This window comes from Haliotis cracherodii, unplaced genomic scaffold, assembly GCF_022045235.1.
Source record: "Haliotis cracherodii isolate W230 unplaced genomic scaffold, xgHalCrac1.p SCAF_1, whole genome shotgun sequence".
Taxonomy (NCBI): Eukaryota; Metazoa; Mollusca; class Gastropoda; order Lepetellida; family Haliotidae; genus Haliotis; species Haliotis cracherodii.
Genome location: NW_027266264.1, coordinates 1,495,810 through 1,515,125, shown reverse-complemented (window position 1 = coordinate 1,515,125; position 19,316 = coordinate 1,495,810). Strand labels below are relative to the sequence as shown.

The 19,316-nt window shown below is 42.1% G+C and overlaps 1 protein-coding gene across 1 annotated transcript; it reads right to left on the bottom strand.

Annotated features, from left to right (window-relative positions):
- Nucleotides 1-420: 420 nt before the first annotated feature.
- LOC139471243 (protein disulfide-isomerase A3-like) lies at nt 421-17,670 on the bottom strand. Its single transcript, XM_071253544.1, has 13 exons — nt 17,438-17,670; nt 15,017-15,104; nt 14,540-14,657; nt 12,237-12,344; nt 10,732-10,858; nt 10,305-10,418; nt 8,900-9,022; nt 7,536-7,718; nt 6,845-6,947; nt 6,052-6,180; nt 3,029-3,108; nt 2,426-2,483; nt 421-1,198 (listed from the first exon to the last, which is right to left on the bottom strand). Exons 1-13 carry the CDS (start codon nt 17,569-17,571, stop codon nt 1,085-1,087), a joined length of 1,479 nt encoding a protein of 492 aa, XP_071109645.1. The 5' UTR covers nt 17,572-17,670; the 3' UTR covers nt 421-1,084.
- Nucleotides 17,671-19,316: the final 1,646 nt, after the last annotated feature.

Below are 19,316 nucleotides of genomic sequence, written 5' to 3'. Positions count from 1 at the left end.
GATTTATCTCGCCCTGCTCAGAGGCCAAAATTCGGCTCCAAGCCTGCAAGTTAATGTTGGTTAAAATGACAAAATTGAACTTAAACTTTTCACAATTTTTGTTACCATGGTTACAAGAAGTGTGCTTTCAGTTTAATTTTTAATTTTGGCATTGAATGTAATATAAAAATTTGTTAAAATAATAAAATATCTCTGAAACAAACAAAGTGAGAGAGTGAGTGAACATTGTTTGACACTTTTTTCAGCGTTATTTCAGCGTTATTTCAGCAATATTCCAAAAATATCACAGCAGGGGACACCAGAAGTTGGCTTCACTCATTGTAACCATGTCGGGAATCGAACCCAGGCATTCGACATGACAAGCAAATGCTTCAACCACTGGGCTACCCTCTGCCCATGTACAAACAAAACAAACAACCATTATGAAATGTAATATTTACTTTCGATATAACTATCATTTATACATCTTGCATGTATGAAAATTTTAACAAAGAGCCAAACATACGCATTAGGCGAGTAATGCACAACACATGATGACGATGGCGACGTACGGACTTCAGAGTACTGTATCCCGATGGCACATAAATAACATGTCAGCATAAAATGAACCTCTGTACAAATGTATACAGACAGATCAATCTATAAAATTAATCATCTTACAAAGAGAGAATAAATAATTAAGGAAAAGTTTCCAACTGAGTAAAAACATGTTAGGTAGAGATGACAGGCTTTATGATACTTATCTGTATAGTGAGTTTAGTTATTAAGTCAGGGAAGATTGGAAGCGTCGGATTTAGAAATGAACAAACTCACAATCATGATTTTCATGACAAACACCAAGCACTCCCCGGATAAATGAGTTGACATCTTCAAAATATACATCAAACAGTGGGAACTAAAAGAATGACAGTATAAAATGTACATGTTTTGAGCTAATGACAGCAGACAGACAAGAACAGTAATTCCACTTGCCATGTCGCAGCCAATGAAACTATCGCTCCTGCCAACAGAATCGAGAGGGGGGGGGGGACGATGAGGCTAGCTACTGCGGAATATTCTTACATCTGTACAATAACAATCTCCTCTAAAGCTCTGTCTTCTTAGATTTAACTTTCTTTCCATTTCTATCGTATCCCCTCAGTTGGTTTGTAGACTCTTTTGCCAGATACTTCAAGAAGTCATCGACCTCACGACCTCCCTGAAACACGAATTTGTATCCAAGTTTAAAAATCATTCAATGACTGAGTGGGCTTCGCTATTTGGGAAACCAACTTGCAGAGTTGTGGTGTCAACAAACAAACAAACAGACAAACAATTGTTATAAATGAAGGCCTGTCATTGGGAAAGCCACTGTAGAGATGTGCTCTACTCAATATTCCCCTAATTCAAAGATCTCGTCTTGAACTCAATGTGTAAGGTGGTGTATGGGAGTGAGCTAGTGCGTATTGTCATCAAGTGGATGTAACCAGCACACATCAGCACTTCGGATATCAACAGTATATATCTGCCCCGTCTTGAAACACCATCATGTGCGTGACAGGATACCCCACTTGTGACAGACTAAACAAACTTCCTAACCCTGGGTCAATGCAAAGCATGGAGTAGAAGCCCTTATACGGGTCAATGCATGGAGTTGTTTGTTTGTTGCCAAATGCAGCAATATTCCAGCAATGTGATGGCTGTAAATTATCAGGAACAGACCAGACAATCCAGTGATTGACATCATGAGCATCGATCCAGGCAACTGTAATACGATGACACGCACCTACCAAGTCAGTGAGCCTGACCACCCGATCCCGTTAGTCGCTTTTTACAACATGCATGGGTTGCTGAAGACCTATTCTGACCCAGATCTTCACGGGTCTAATTATTGAAGTAGAACCACCTACCCTGGATCAATGCATAGGTAAATTGCCTTTCCCAGTTGCTTGATGCCCTAACAGTGAAACTTTGGGTAGCCATCAAATCCTGACTTTAATACTGCATACATGCTGGGAAACCATTCTGCCCCAGAACCCCCCTGGGAAGGTAACTTATTTGCTTTATTAAGAAAACTGACTCGTTATGGGAATGATTTTCTTGAAATTCCAATGAGGCAACGACACTCACAGAATCATGAACGCCAAGAAGAATGTATCGAAACATAAGCAGTAAGTTTTCGAGCCAATGGAGTCGTGGTCTGGTCTGCCGCACACATCAGCACTTCGAGTATCAACAGTGATTGTCTGCCCCGTCTTGAAACAACATCATGTGTGTGCAGCTACCACCGATACTGTCATTGTCGATACTGTGTCACACTCCATGCCGTGTCAGGCTCCATGCCGTGTCACACTCGATGCTGTGTCACGCTCGATACTGTGTCACAGTAAAAACTCTTCTGTTATACTTCATTGTATAGAATGTCACGGACTGACGTCATACTTACATTATATTTTTTGGGCGCACTCTTTGAGTTCCTTGGTGCAAAGTATAGTGTTGGGAATCTGAAACAAATACAAATACATTTAGTATTCTTTCAAAGGCACAAGATTTAATACCCAAATACATGATTGTGAATTATCATGGTAGGATGTTTTAAAATTTCAGCTATAATGACGGCATCAGCTTGTACACCTTGTCTCTGTTTCTGTCACCTCTTGCTGGTAAAGGGACATTTCCTTCACAATATTTCCTTCATTTGTTGCTGTAAGACAGTCATCATTTGTTGCTGTAAGACAGTCATCATTTGTTGCTGTAAGACAGTCATCATTTGAGCTTCATGTCAGCCGCCTGGACAGACAAACCAGATAAGAGCAATGTTGTCATGCTGTCGACCACCCAATGCCCAGAGTGGCCTCCCAATGCACCAAGTGGTCTCCCAATGCACAGAGTGGCTTCCCAATGCACCAAGTGGCCTCCCAATGCACAGAGTGGCCCCCCAAACTATCTGATTAACCCATCATCTCATGACAAGCAAGCCATCATACCAATTCTACAATGAGTCACCATGGCGGACTCACCATGGCCCACTGCTGACAGGATTACCTACCCAGAGACTTCGTATGGTTTTGCTACATCATTTGCTGTAGCATCCATCTTGGCTATCGTGATCTCCGGCTCATCCTTAAGCTGAAACAATCGAATGCATTCATGTTAAGTGGAAAAGTATGGGTGTTCCTATAGATACAGCACAACTGGGGTAAAGTAGGGGTGTCCTATAGATACAGCACAACTGGGGTAAAGTATGGGTGTCCTATAGATACAGCACAACTGGGGTAAAGTAGGGGTGTCCTATAGATACAGCACAACTGGGGTAAAGTAGGGTTGTCCTATAGATACAGCACAACTGGGGTAAAGTAGGGGTGTCCTATAGATACAACTGGGGTAAAGTAGGGGTGTCCTATAGATACAGCACAACTGGGGTAAAGTTTGGGTGTCCTATAGATACAGCACAACTGGGGTAAAGTAGGGGTGTCCTATAGATACAGCACAGCTGGGGTAAAGTAGGGGTGTCCTATAGATACAGCACAACTGGGGTAAAGTAGGGGTGTCCTATAGATACAGCACAACTGGGGTAAAGTAGGGTTGTCCTATAGATACAGCACAACTGGGGTAAAGTAGGGGTGTCCTATAGATACAACTGGGGTAAAGTATGGGTGTCCTATAGATACAACTGGGGTAAAGTATGGGTGTCCTATAGATACAACTGGGGTAAAGTTTGGGTGTCCTATAGATACAGCACAACTGGGGTAAAGTAGGGGTGTCCTATAGATACAGCACAACTGGGGTAAAGTAGGGGTGTCCTATAGATACAACTGGGGTAAAGTATGGGTGTCCTATAGATACAACTGGGGTAAAGTTTGGGTGTCCTATAGATACAGCACAACTGGGGTAAAGTATGGGTGTCCTATAGATACATCTGGGGTAAAGTTTGGGTGTCCTATAGATACAGCACAGCTGGGGTAAAGTAGGGGTGTCCTATAGATACAGCACAGCTGGGGTAAAGTATGGGTGTCCTATAGATACAACTGGGGTAAAGTTTGGGTGTCCTATAGATACAGCACAACTGGGGTAAAGTATGGGTGTCCTATAGATACAACTGGGGTAAAGTTTGGGTGTCCTATAGATACAGCACAGCTGTGGTAAAGTTTGGGTGTCCTATAGATACAGCACAGCTGGGGTAAAGTAGGGGTGTCCTATAGATACAGCACAGCTGGGGTAAAGTATGGGTGTCCTATAGATACAACTGGGGTAAAGTTTGGGTGTCCTATAGATACAGCACAACTGGGGTAAAGTATGGGTGTCCTATAGATACAACTGGGGTAAAGTTTGGGTGTCCTATAGATACAGCACAGCTGGGGTAAAGTTTGGGTGTCCTATAGATACAGCACAGCTGGGGTAAAGTAGGGGTGTCCTATAGATACAGCACAGCTGGGGTAAAGTATGGGTGTCCTATAGATACAGCACAGCTGGGGTAAAGTAGGGGTGTCCTATAGATACAGCACAGCTGGGGTAAAGTAGGGGTGTCCTATAGATACAGCACAACTGGGGTAAAGTAGGGGTGTCCTATACATACAGCACAACTATAGAAACTATCATGACTATAGTAAAAGAGCAAATAGATCTTGACATAACCCCAGTGTTCATTATGAAGGTTGTTTGACCATGACACAGCACAATCAGAAAGATTATCAGCAAAGTATTTCTGAATTACGTCCCATCTTATATCATCATGTTAGCTGGTCAGGGATCAAGCTTGTTAGAACACCATGCTGAAAATTCATACAGACCTGTCCTATGAATGCAATGATTCAGGCAGAGAAGCTATGGAGATTATACATACACATGCTATTAGATGATAAAAGGACCTGGTCATACAACTACCAAAAAACATTTCAGTCATAAAAGTTGATTGTTGACTACAGTGAACTCGATACAGCCAGCTGCATGTCATGTTCAGTGTGGAGGACGGGGGCTAGACAGATCAAAGACACTGACTGGGTATGTTATAGGTTGGGTATGTGCTCCCTTATCTAACATACTTATTGCTGGTTGGTTTGTTGTTTAACACCGCACTCAGCAATATTCCAGCTATATGACGGCAGTCTGTAAATAATCGAGTCTGGACCAGACAATCCAGTGATTAATATCATGAGCATCGATCCACGCACTTTGGATTGATGACATGCATCAACCAAGACAGCGAGCTTGACCACCCGATCCCGTTAGTCCCATTTTACGACAAGCATGGGTTGCTGAAGACCTATTCTACCCCGGAATCTTCACGGGTCAACATACTTATTGACACAGCACAATCAGAAAGATTATCAGCAAAGTATTTCTGAATTACGTCCCATCTTATATCATCATGTTAGCTGGTCAGGGATCAAGCTTGTTAAAATGCCATGCTCGGTCCAAAGATACAAAATAGTAAACATGGTGAAGGAGACTGACAGAAACTGAGGCCATGGATTAGCTTCAGAATCAATGCATCAACATTCAATTAAACTATTCAAAAATCAGCCTTCGGGATAATTTGGTGATATGGTTCCATAAAGTGATCAACAGTCTTACTGGAGCGAAATCCTGCATCCTTTTTTAATAAAAATTGAAAACTGATGCAAAGTACATTCACTAAGATGCAAAAGATTTGCATGCATGCTTAGTAATTCTGCTATTACATAATTGCGTACCACATAAAACTAATCATTAATAAACTACAATACAGTCGTATGTTTCATGATATTCTAGCGCCATATTTATTTTTAACTAACTGCCTTATAGAAGGCTGAATTTAATTTTGACATTGGTCTACAAAGAGATATGATAAGTATCTTATTTATAACATGTAGCCAGATTAAACATTACTTTTTGACACAGCACAATCAGAAAGATTATCAGCAAAGCATTTCTGAATTACGTCCCATCTCTTATCATCATGTTAGCTGGTCAAACAAAGCCACATGCCTACAGCTGCAGTCACTATTGCACTGGCCATGCAGCGATGTATCAATCAGAGCCATGCACCAAAGTATCAATCAGAGCGATGCACCGACATATCAGAGCACTAACCTTTTCTGCTAATTCATCATATTTCGGGGCCAAACTCTTACAATGGCCGCACCAGGGAGCATAAAATTCAATAAGAACATCCTTCTCCTTGTTGTTGACAATTTCATCGAAGTTCTTGGCCACGAGAACCTAGAAAAAATAATCATAGCATTAGTAGAATCATGAGCCCCGAAATGAGCCCGGCGTGGACTGGGCAAGTGTCTTCAAGGGACTCACTAGTTTGCTCATCCACCTTGCTGATTCCCATTCTTTGCATCATGCAACATGGAGGCAATGCCAATTAACTGTATATGGTAATCAATATGATGAACATTTCATTCACTGACATGAATTCTGCAAACAGCAAGTGTCAGAGAGTTAATGTTTTATTTGATCAGAAATCAAGTCCCTGATTCCTCATACAACAATGACGACAAGATGTCGAAATGCAAAGGGGTCTAAAAAGAATTTCTAATTGTACCGACACAACTCCGAAATCAAATGATGGATAACGATGGCCTCAGCCTGCAGCAAGGAAACATGTTGATTTTGTTCTCGTACAGAGTCTACATGACGTTTGTTGTTTTAATCCTGCACTCAGCAATATTTCGGCGGTCTGTAAATAATTGAGTCTGGAACAGACAATCTAGTGATTGACATGAGCATCGATCAACATAATTGGGATACGATGACATGCATCAACCAAGTCGGCGAGCCTGACCACCCTATCCCATTAGTCACCTCTTACGACAAGCATAGTCGCCTTTTACGGTAAGCATGGGTTGCTGAAGACCTGATAGAAAAGTGGGAGTACCTTGACCGGCTCATCATTAGGCTCCGGGACAGCTTCAGACTTGAGGTAGGGATCCACCTTCCCATCAAGGACATCCCTCACAAACTGTTCAAATGTCTCCATGCTGAAAGCAACAAGTATCAATGTGTTACAGATTGTTACATGACATTCCTACCATGTCAAACTTTAACACAAGTGGAAACAAGACATAATTGAATACTGACAAAACTAAAGGAAATCATCTCTCCATTTTTACATGAATCATACCAAGCTAGCTATGTCCTATTTTTTTAATGACTTGAGTGATTATGGTTTTACGCCGCTTTTAGCAATATTTCAGCAATATCACATGGGGAAACACCAGAAATGGGCTTCACACATTGTACCCATGTGGGGAATCAAACCCGAGCCTTCAGCCTGACAAGTGAACGCTTTAACTACTAGGCTACCCCACCGGCCCTTTTCTGACTTGAAATAATCAAATGTTTTATTGCAGAACAGGTCATCAAGAAGAAGGCTCTTCAGCGCATGCGGAAATAGATCTTTGATATATAATTCTACAATACTACTTTCTTATTTATGAGATTTTTAAAGTTTAAAGTTAACCATGGTGTCTGATTTGCATTTTGAAGTTGGCTGAACACAATGAAACATCGTGACAAACCAGTTATCCATAAGACTTCCGCTGTTTTAAGCATGCTGTCCAACACACCTGAAGTCTCCCTCCATCCTGTATTTTTTATCCTGTGTATCTCTAGCGCAGACAAATGGCTTGTCACCGGAGATGTCGTCGATACCATTCTCATTCAGCTCAAACTTCATTTCCTCCTTGTTGCTGATGGCGAAGTAGACAGTCTTGCCCTCGTCCCTAATCTTCTTCCCGACCTTCATCACTCTGTGGGCAGAAAACATTTCCATACAACTTATCAACATGACTACATAGAGAAACCCTTTTCTGTAGTTTTCACTGTGGCCTGTAAATAGTCTGGGACACATGAACCAGTGCTTCATAGCTTGTTCCACATCCACACCATCAGCATGTTCAGGGTATGACGTCACACCATCAGTTCATACATTTCATCAGAACAAGAAGTACTTTATTTTAAATCAAGAACACAAACAAACTAATAATTCTTCACAGCTTGATTAACCTAATTGGATGGCTGGTTGTTGTTTAACGCCGCACTCAGCAATATTCCAGCTATATGATGGCGGTCTGTAAATAATCGAGTCTTGACCAGAAAATCCAATGATTGGTATCATGAGCATCAATCCACGCAATTGGGATCGATGACATGCATCAACCAACTCAGGGAGTCTGACCACCCGATCATGTTAGTCGCTTTTTATGACAAGCATAGTCGCATTTTACGGCAAGCATGGGTAGCTGAAGTCCTATTCTACCCCGGATCTTCACGAGTCTGATTTAACTTTAACCAGTTTCATGTTGACATGAAAATCTAGTTCCAACCTAGTCCCAAAATCTATCAAAGTTGATCATGCTGACTGTCATGATTGTAGAGACAGTACTTTAGTGGCAACATGATTACCGGTACAGTACATAATGTTGAAGTACCCACATCACAAGAAATCACACATAACACACCGCTTTTAGCAATATTCCAGCATTACCACAGCAGGGGACACCAGAAATGGGCTTCACGCATTGTACCCATGTCAGGAATTAAACGCGGGTCATCAGCATGACAAGCAAATGCTTTAACCGCTAGGCTACCCGACCGCCCCAGAGATGAGTGATGTAGTATGGTAAGTAAATAAAGCCAAGAGGTATTGAGTATGTTCAAAGATCAATGAGTGGACAATTAAGGGTAAAGACACAAATTTTACATGCACTTGGTGCATGTAGTCTTTGGTTGCATTTTTCAATAATAGGTTGCACTGGTGCTTGTTGTATATAGTCAAACACCGAAGTGTCGAACCTACTGTTGTCTCAAAGTAAAAGCAAGGTCCCTGTGTATTCCTTCATCATTTTCGGTTTTGTCAAACCTAGGATATTATAAAGTATTTACGTAGGTCCCTCTACTGTTGCTAAATGGAGTCCTGTTTTAGGCTCACCTGTTTCTCCAGTAGTTTGTTCCTTTAATATTCTTGACATAGTCGACATCGTAGTATGCTACAAACAAAGGCTTCTTGAACTGGTCGGCGTTGTCTTGCTTCCTCTGCCCACACAGGCCCTTGCTGAAAACAATAATAAAATCAATGTTGTATATCTTGCCCAACTGCATCTTCACAGGGAGGGGAGGTAACTCACTTCAAAAGGCCATTTTCCTTGCCGATCTAGGCTGGAATTATGGAGTTTGATTTCGGCTGGACTAACAACCTATGTATAGTCCAATCAAAATCTCATAAAGAAATCGACAGATATTTTCCAAATCTTTTCAAGTTTTGAATGAAACTGTTCACATGATTTCATGAACCTAGTGAAGTAAGACCCTCTTAATTACAATATAGATTTTGTTTACCGATCAGATCATCTTGACTGTGTGCAGCCATTTCTTTTGAAGCAAATGCAAGTGATATGAGAGGTGGAATCTGATTGTCAATAGAAGGGACACAGAAGAGACATAACTCGTAATAGCCACTGGTGGTGCTATGATGAGCCCAGAAATTCCAGCCCAGTTCACAGTGGATCACAGCCTCCAAGCCCATGAAAGGGATGAAACAATGTATCGGTGCATCATGAGTTTTCATGCAACAATACAATGCATGATGCATTTCTTCCTGTATCGATACAAGGCGACACTTCCTAGAAGAACTGTATCGATACAAGACGACACTTCCTAGAAGAACTGTATCGATAGAAGACGACACTTCCTAGAAGAACTGTATCTATACAAGACGACACTTCCTAGAAGAACTGTATCGATACAAGACGACACTTCCTAGAAGAACTGTATCGATACAAGACGACACTTCCTAGAAGACATTACTACTCATTTAATGACAGCTTTTTTGTCAGTCAAATGTCACAAAATATGTTGCAATTAAGGTCTCAAGTTCACTACTACAACAGCCACTAGCCAGCTAGCTTTACCATTTGAAACTGCTTTTAAATACTTCTAGTCAAGAAGTTCCACATGATTGGACGTAAATATGTGCATTGCATTATGTATCATGACCTACATACCATGATACGTATCGTGACCTTGCTGTATCATTTCACCCCTACAATACATCCTTCAATAGTCACGCTAGCCTGCTGGCCAGAGACTACTACATTGTGCCAAGGACAAGTGAAAACCCAATGAGGATAGGCCTCATTCACCAGTAGCATTTATGGGCTATAATGCTGAACCAGTTCTCAGTGCTTCAACTTTGCTACAAATTGATCTGAATATAACCGACAGAAAATGTAAACATAGCACATCTACATTTTAAATTCAGTTTCAGCTGAATTCTAGTTGACTGGTACGGTATTCAGGGCTCCTTAAACATGTTAAACAGAACAAACTCATCTTACCTTGTGTCTTCAATCCACGCCTTTACTTTGTATTCCTTCACATCCCCATCAAAGGCGACCTCTTTGTCTTCAAATTTGCTCTGGAATTTTTTGGGTCTATAGATTACAATTTCACTGAAAAAGAGAACATTACCTAACATTAACCAAGGCTTACAGTACAAATCCAGGACATTTCATCTGATTATTCCAACAATACTAACCAAGCCACCCATTGTTTCCGAGTGATTAATCATGAAGGCAGTAACCACGCAGAACACGACAAATCACAGGTGAACTGTGGCACTAAGCCAGTTACAAGCAGAGAGCATCTTTAGTACTGGTGCTTCTGTCGTCAATTCTGATTAACATTAAATAAGCTGCTCCAAAGCTTTCCACCAAAGATAAGAAGCTTTTCAGATGACTGCTGACATGTTCTAAGGGAGCTTACTCTGAGCGTTTGAATTTCCTTGCAACATCTTTGCTGTATGTGTGAGCAAATCGCAGATCACTGGACATGGTATCAGCCAAAGTCTTGAATATCTTGGCCAGTTCGTCGTCCTTGGAACCAAAAAAGCCTAGAAACAGGAAGATATGGAACTTGACAGAATCAGCAGTGTTTGTGATTGGTTCATATAATTCTATCAAGTAACAGACTGTGCCTGAATTATCAAACATTGCGCCACCTAAAACAAAGGATTGTTCTGGTAATTTATTAATAATGGGAACCGTAATGCCTCAGTCCTATCATTCCTGATCATGGGATATCAGATGAGTAAGGAAATAGCTCATGTCATCTCATCACTGGCATCAGTTCCAAGACTTACAATTAACATAACTTTACAGGTGTGATAGCCCTCTTGGGGGAACGGAGTGCCTATATCAACAACTATACACCCATAGACTAGAATGTGTCATGAAACAAATTAATGCGACAGTCCTACATTAATAATTAAAAACTGATCAGCAAACAGTATTAAGACTCTCAAGACAGTAAGGATGTCTATTATGTCTACGTCGTGTTATATTAAAAAAACATTATTAAGACTCTACACTCTGGATTCTAAGACTGTGGGGTTACAGGAAATTGAATAATATTTTTTGTTTTCTTTATATGTTGTTTCACAAGTGCAATCCTTTCAATATAAATGAGCAGTTGTGGGTATTTGGTAAAAAAGTAAACAAATTTTGAAACAAAACACACCAGACGTGATTCAAAAGTTGAATTCTATTTACCCTCACGCTAGGCATATATAAAATGCAGAGACTCTTAATGTAATTGTATCTTAAAGGAATAAATAGCAATCAGCTGAATGCACATTATCTCCAAGAATCTACCAGGGATTTTAAATAAAATTTATCAAAAACAAAGACACATATACAATTAACACTTTAAAACCAGATGGTGTTATAACAGGGTCAACTTGGGGCATTTAGTACAGATTTGGTGATACGCTATTTTCGGTTACACGCAAGAAGTATGTGTTTGAATATTAGTCACATAGTCAGAAAAACTAGTCAATGTCTGTGTAATGCACTTACCTTATTCCACATACTTAACACTCCGCTCTAATAAGCGCCCACGGCGATATATGCTTATTTATTTGCTAGTGAACAATCCCAATTAGCCCCCAGATTGATAAATGTACACAAGACTTATTTATTCATGCATAATACGCACTTGTGTTATACGCACCCTTAATTATGGCAATTAAATTCTGGAACAAAATATCTATGTGCATAATGCTCAAGAGAATATGTTACAAAAAAAAACCTTTCATGGGTGCAAGATCACAGCAGAAGGAATACCTTTTAGTATTTTTGTAGAACTATTGTACGTGGAATGTCAGGATGTATTGCAAGATAAAAAATATTATAAAGAATAGTTATTTAGCTTGTATGTTTGTTTTTATTCAGATACTCGTGATCCATGCAACAGTGATCACACAGCCTTACCAACTACTCCATATTCCTCCACTGCCAGGAACTTCTTCAAGTCCTCTTCGGATTCACAAACTTTGGAGGAAGGCCCAGCCTTGGACTTCATGAGTTTGACAATACCACCTGAAGGAGATACCATGCATCAGCTATTTCTGGTTGGAGACTGTTTCAGGGATTCAAGATCAGTCCTCAATTGGCATGCATGAACCACAACCAAACAGTTTTACAGACATAACCAAGACAAACAATATAAGGAACACTCTTGTACACACACTTACATTCACTGCAGAAAAATGACAAATATAACACGGATCCCCACCCCTGAGGACATGTGTCGGAAGACCTCGGATCCCCACCCCTGGGAGCATGTGTCGGAAGACCTCGGATCCCCACCCCTGGAGGCATGTGTCGGAAGACCTCGGATCCCCACCCATGGAGGCAAGTGTCGGAAGACCTCGGATCCCCACCCCTGGAGGCAAGTGTCGGAAGAACTGGGATCCCCACCCCTGGGAGCATGTGTCGGAAGACCTCGGATCCCCACCCCTGGAGGCATGTGTCGGAAGACCTCGGATCCCCATCCATGGAGGCAAGTGTCGGAAGACCTCGGATCCCCACCCCTGGAGGCAAGTGTCGGAAGAACTGGGATCCCCACCCCTGGAGGCAAGTGTCGGAAGAACTGGGATCCCCACCCCTGGAGGCATGTGTCAGAAGACCTCGGATCCCCACCCCTGGGGGCATGTGTCGGAAGACCTCGGATCCCCACCCCTGGGGGCATGTGTCGGAAGACCTCGGATCCCCACCCATGGAGGCATGTGTCAGAAGACCTCGGATCCCCAACCCTGGAGGCAAGCATCAGGAGAAGACCTCGGAACCCCACCCCTGGAGGCATGTGTCGGAAGACCTCGGATCCCCACCCCTGGAGGCATGTGTCGGAAGACCTCGGATCCCTACCCCTGGAGGCATGTGTCGGAAGACCTCGGATCCCCACCCCTGGAGGCAAGTGTCGGAAGACCTCGGATCCCCACCCCTGGAGGCAAGTGTCGGAAGAACTGGGATCCCCACCCCTGGAGGCATGTGTCGGAAGACCTCGGATCCCCACCCCTGGAGGCAAGCGTCGGAAGACCTTGGATCCCCACCCCTGGAGGCAAGTGTCGAAAGACCTCGGATCCCCACCCCTGGGGGCAAGCATCAGGAGAAGACCTTCGAACCCCACCCTGGAGGTATGTGTCGGAAGACCTCGGATCCCCACCCCTGGGGGCAAGCATCAGGAGAAGACCTTCGAACCCCACCCTGGAGGTATGTGTCGGAAGACCTCGGAACCCCACCCCTGGAGGCATGTGTCATAAGACCTCGGATCCCCACCCCTGGAGGTATGTGTCGGAAGACCTCGGATCCCCACCCCTGGAGGCATGTGTCATAAGACCTCGGATCCCCACCCCTGGAGGCATGTGTCAGAAGACCTCGGAACCCCACCCCTGGAGGCATGTGTCAGAAGAACTGGGATCCCCACCCCTGGAGGCATGTGTCGGAAGACCTCGGATCCCCACCCCTGGAGGCATGTGTCAGAAGAACTGGGATCCCCACCCCTGGAGGCATGTGTCGGAAGACCTCGGATCTCCACCCCTGGAGGCATGTGTCGGAAGACCTTGGATCCCCACCCCTGGGGGCAAGCATCAGGAGAAGACCTTCGAACCCCACCCTGGAGGTATGTGTCGGAAGACCTCGGAACCCCACCCCTGGAGGCATGTGTCATAAGACCTCGGATCCCCACCCCTGGAGGTATGTGTCGGAAGACCTCGGATCCCCACCCCTGGAGGCATGTGTCATAAGACCTCGGATCCCCACCCCTGGAGGCATGTGTCAGAAGACCTCGGAACCCCACCCCTGGAGGCATGTGTCAGAAGAACTGGGATCCCCACCCCTGGAGGCATGTGTCGGAAGACCTCGGATCCCCACCCCTGGAGGCATGTGTCAGAAGAACTGGGATCCCCACCCCTGGAGGCATGTGTCGGAAGACCTCGGATCTCCACCCCTGGAGGCATGTGTCGGAAGACCTTGGATCCCCACCCCTGGGGGCAAGCATCAGGAGAAGACCTCGGAACCCCACCCCGGGGGCATGTGTCATGAGAAGACCCCAGATCCCCACGCCTGGGGATTGTGTCAGGAGAAGATGAAACATGCTTCAGTCCTATCATTGATAGTCACGGTTATTCAGCAATATAAGCTCAACAGATTCATCATCAGCATGTCAGTAATGGGCAAACATGTACAATCTCTTCTTAAACAAGTCATAGCAGGTCAATAGAGCTGAGACTGACCTGCCTCTCGGGGACCGTTGTATTCTTCAGCAAATTCACCATTCCTGAAGATCTTCAGGGTTGGGTACCCCGAGACTCCATATTGTTTACACACTTCAGTCTGGACAGTACAGTCAACCTGGAAGAAGAAGGGAAGTCTCGCAATGTTCCAAATAAAAGGATAACTCCAACCATTATACTCACTCACATTTGTAAGCAACCGACCATTACGCCTGAAATCAATTCACTTTACAATTTGCTACTGCATTACCTTCTAACTTTGCCTGCTGCCGTGGCTCCAGTAAAGCATGCTTCAGGTCACACTTTACATACAACATTGTACAACTGCAAAAATGTTGCAGGAAGCGGGACGTAAAGGCAGTGCAATGTACAGTAGTCCATCACTTCTCTGTCATGTCTATCAGCCCCCAACTGAGCAGCATGGATGTGCTCAAATTACTTGTAAGATCGCTTTCATTCAACCAATAATGTGATTACCTTGGCCAAAGCGACAGGAGGGTCATTTGATTTCAGAGTCGTTGCAGCCTTTTCATATTCCGGAGCAAGCTTTTTACAATGGCCACACCTGCAAGGAGCAATCAATACATGAACTGAAGTATATCAGAGTTTTCTCCACAAGTATGAAATAATACAATGGGTTATTGTGATTACAATGCTGCCAATACCACACACTGATCATGCACTAGTATCAATACAAATACTGTCAACTTCATACAGAAAAGTGTGCAGGTTTCATACTCAAATAAAACAAAAACTGTTGGAAAGCTATACCATGTATATTGTTCCCGATACCAAACAATGAAGTGGAATGAGTGGGCTGGTGGTCATTGAATAAATATGTATTAATGTGTACTGGAGTTATTTAAAACCCAACATAATCGTTGACATGGACACAATGGCTACCCCTCTTTTGAACAGGGAAAATTCTTATCAGAAGTTTAGACATGGCAACAGCATTATTTTTTAGCCACACTATAGCATGTATAGAGACCCATCAGTTCTAAATGGCCATGACTTGTCACATTTATTATATCAACACACTGTCATATTGTGGCAGTGTTGTATATATGCAGATATGTGTATTTTCTGTATTTTATATATTTGTGTACATATGTTTTGCAATGAAATGGTGTTTTAACCTTTTATCATGTTGAATTAAATTAAATAAACCTGTATGGCTGCTGTATTCTTCAGCTCTGCAGTAGCATAATGACTTGATCTCTGTGTGGAGTTTGGTTATTTAACTTCTACTGGTTGTGGGGTAGGGTAGGTAGCTTGGGTCGGCCCTTTGTTTAATACAGCTTACGCCTGATTGGCCTTGTTTCAAATACTAACAGCCAATATTTAACCAGCACACCAGCCACTACACCTTGACCATGCGGACAACAAATATCTGCTTTGTGTAGTATTTTCAACTGAGATTGTCCCTACAGGTTTGTAATGTTTCAATACGTATTTTTATAATGTACTGTCATGTATTTGTGTAATCAGTTGTAGTGTTACAGTCTTAATAAATGTTCAGATAGGTCATTACATATACTCATAATTGCAGACATGTAAATGTTTTAACTAGGTCCGTACATTCCAAGAGAAATCAAGCACTCAATCCCCGGCCGCGTCATACCAAAAGATGTTAAAAGATGGTACTTGTTGTTACCCTGTCTGGCGCTCGGCATGAAAGGGCTAAAACAAGGCCTGGACTGCTCGGCTCGGAGTCAGTATACTGTGTCTGAGTGGGGTATTCATGTTAAACTGCAGCATGGTATCTCAGTGGGCTAGCACTATAAATCGGCATCAGTCCAGACTAGTACAAGCAGCCACACACACGAGCATGCACGTTGCTATATAAGTGCAATAATCTTGGAAGCGACGTTAAACCCTATGTTTGTGTATATTTACGTACATATATATATATATATAAGTATATTTATATTCAAGTATATGTTTCAGGGCGTTTGTTTTGACTGATAATAAATCTTCATCACAAATAATGACCCGTGTTATTCATGAACACCCCCCGTTACAATACTGATAATGCTTAATTTTCGAAGCTAATCAATATCCAAACGTAAAACAAATATCTGATACTACCATATGTCATTGTGATAATAACACTCTTGTAGCTTTTGACAATCTCAAAACCATTTTATATTAAAAACTGTTATCACAAACATGTCAAGTGTCATTGCAATGGCTGCTTTGGCCAGGAAACAATTGCTTGACTAATAAACATATCAGCTCTTCAAGACCAATTATCTTAACAGTTAGTACAGTAGTACTTTGTAATAATTACTCCACTCTTTCCAGCAGTGACGTGTACATTCTACACAAGGAAGTTATTGTCAGCTCGACATGCTAAACACCAAGACTGAAACTTGAAAATCTGTGTTGAGTTTAGCTGGTTGTCCATTGCGTAAATAGAAATAATACTCAACACTATCTGATTATTTACCTTCCCAAAACTTAATTGATTTACCTTCCCCAAACTAAAAATTACAAAGTTTATTTACCCTTAAAGTTTCAAGTAGACTACAACTTATCTTCAGTTAAACCTGGTATGCCATTTATGTGATTAAGTAATACTACCAATTCATTTGATTGTTTAATTACTAAATGAAACAGCATTTTCTGCCTTCCACACCTCAGCTCAGCAATAAAGGAAAATAAATGTTCTATGTAACTTTACCATGTTTGTAGGCCCATGAGAGGTATTCACACACACTTGGTATGCTGACAGTGTGGCATCATTCATCGTTCTTATACATGTTGGCACAGCAAAGTGTTATCTTATTACTTCTGGACGTGAATGAGGAAAATAAGCATGCCTAAGGAGTTTTATAGTGGAATATTGAATGAAGATTGTTGAAACGTGAGCCTGTATCAGACATCCAAACTTACCACGGTGCGAAGAACTCGACAAGGATCAATTCATGTAGAGCAGCTTTAGATTTAAAGTCGGTATCTGTAAATTCGAGGACGTCGCTGGCGTGAGCAGCGGCGATAAGAGCAAGAGCTACGACGACAATCTTCATCTTGCCTTCGATGAGAGTCTAAATTCTAATAAATTTCGCACACCTTTACCCTGCAACGTGCTTGTGGAAGTGACCTAACGTGGACCCGGCTAGTGCGTTGTCGGATTCTCATTGGTCCACGATGTCTGACCTTCGTGGAGTTCTTCCGGGTCAAGACACCTGTTGCTGGAAAAGCAAACTCCTTACATTGTTCGTTGTAGAAAGCGCTTTCACAAACAACACCGGTTCATTTGTAAAGCTCCGAACATCAATGTTCGCTGATCGCAGCAAATCTTCATCAAGATTCTATTAATGAAGAAAATTGTTTATCCTGTCTCTTGAAAATGTTACAATTGTTAGTATGAAATGTTTCCAGATAAACAGCAATTTATACAGGCGTTGGCGTTGTTTGATTGAACTATTGTGAACTATTTTTGACAAATGGGCATAAAATGTGTCGCACGCTGATTGGCAGATTTCCAAGCAACTTGCTCAAAACCTTTGACATTCAGCAATCAAGACACACGATTAAAAAACAATGTTAGAAATGCCATACAAAATACTACAGCTGTTCGTATAGTATGAACAGAAATATTGGAAGTTTCAAGTGTGATATAACATAATAGCACTCCTGGTATGTGCCATCTAGGGTCACAGAGAAAATGGACATATGCAAAATTGGCACCAAACAGTTTGGAGAAAATTACCCCAAATTCTAGTGAAAATGGCAACACATTTTGGGAAGAGTTGGAGATGGACTTGGAAACCATGTGACGTTGTGACATTCCAGAAGATTAATAAGTAAACTTAATGTCTAAACAATAAATAAACTTAAGTCACTACAGATTTGTGTGAGTATTCGTTTCTCCAAATTGTCTGTGGACATTTTTGCATTGGGACGTTTTCTACACCCCCAATATATCATGTCGTCTTTTTCATAAGGTTCATATGCGTGACCTTTGTGGTGACAGGTAGGAATTCAAACTCTGATGACCCCACCGCTGGGAATTTAGAATTTACGTTTTATAAACATCATATGTTAGTAAATGACACATCACCCATCTGTATGTGTCAACGTTACCTATATTTACGCTACATTAATACATTAGGTTATAGATCTGCCGACTGACAGCGTTATAACAGCATTCTCGCCAGCTAATCACAGGGACAGATGCTGTTTAAATGTGACATTACAGCATCTGTAATAAATAGGTCTGGAATAAGAGAATGGATCAATCAAACATTTATGTTCTTTTTTTCACACAAAAAGAACATCTACAATGTATGGAGACACATTGCAGTGATCGGTCACTAATATTTGTTTTGCCACATCGGACGCGACACAGCTGACTATGATATGACGGCTACATGGGTATTGATAACAGCATGGCAGCCAAGTATGGGATTTAAGTAAACAGGCTGTTAATGGAAGCGCCTTGCGTGGCAGTCACAGATCAAACTCGGTCACAGCTCGTGTTTAATATGCTTCGACCACATACAGCTCCCCAGTGCATTTCAGTGTACATGCGAAGCCTATTATCACTAACATTTGTGGATAGGTCGTCAAATTTGAACATGATATGAGAATACTTGGAGTTAAATCAGCTGTAGATGAACGTATTTAGATTTAAATCAGATGACTGTGTTTAAGTTGTATATGGCGTATAAGACTGATAAAAGGAGCAGTTTGAGTGTGATGACGGGTCGCGTCAATACACGCCAGACGGTACATGTGACGTACGTCCGCAGTCAAGGGAAATCGAAGA

Excerpts from the sequence above, each read along its gene's own strand:
- LOC139471243 (XM_071253544.1), bottom strand. The coding sequence starts at position 17,571 with ATGAAGATTGTCGTCGTAGCTCTTGCTCTTATCGCCGCTGCTCACGCC. Across the intron at positions 14,658-15,016 it reads CTCCTGTCGCTTTGGCCAAG|GTTGACTGTACTGTCCAGAC; the intron begins GTAATCACATTA and ends TTCTTCTTCCAG. Across the intron at positions 9,023-10,304 it reads GCGTGGATTGAAGACACAAG|CAAGGGCCTGTGTGGGCAGA; the intron begins GTAAGATGAGTT and ends TATTGTTTTCAG.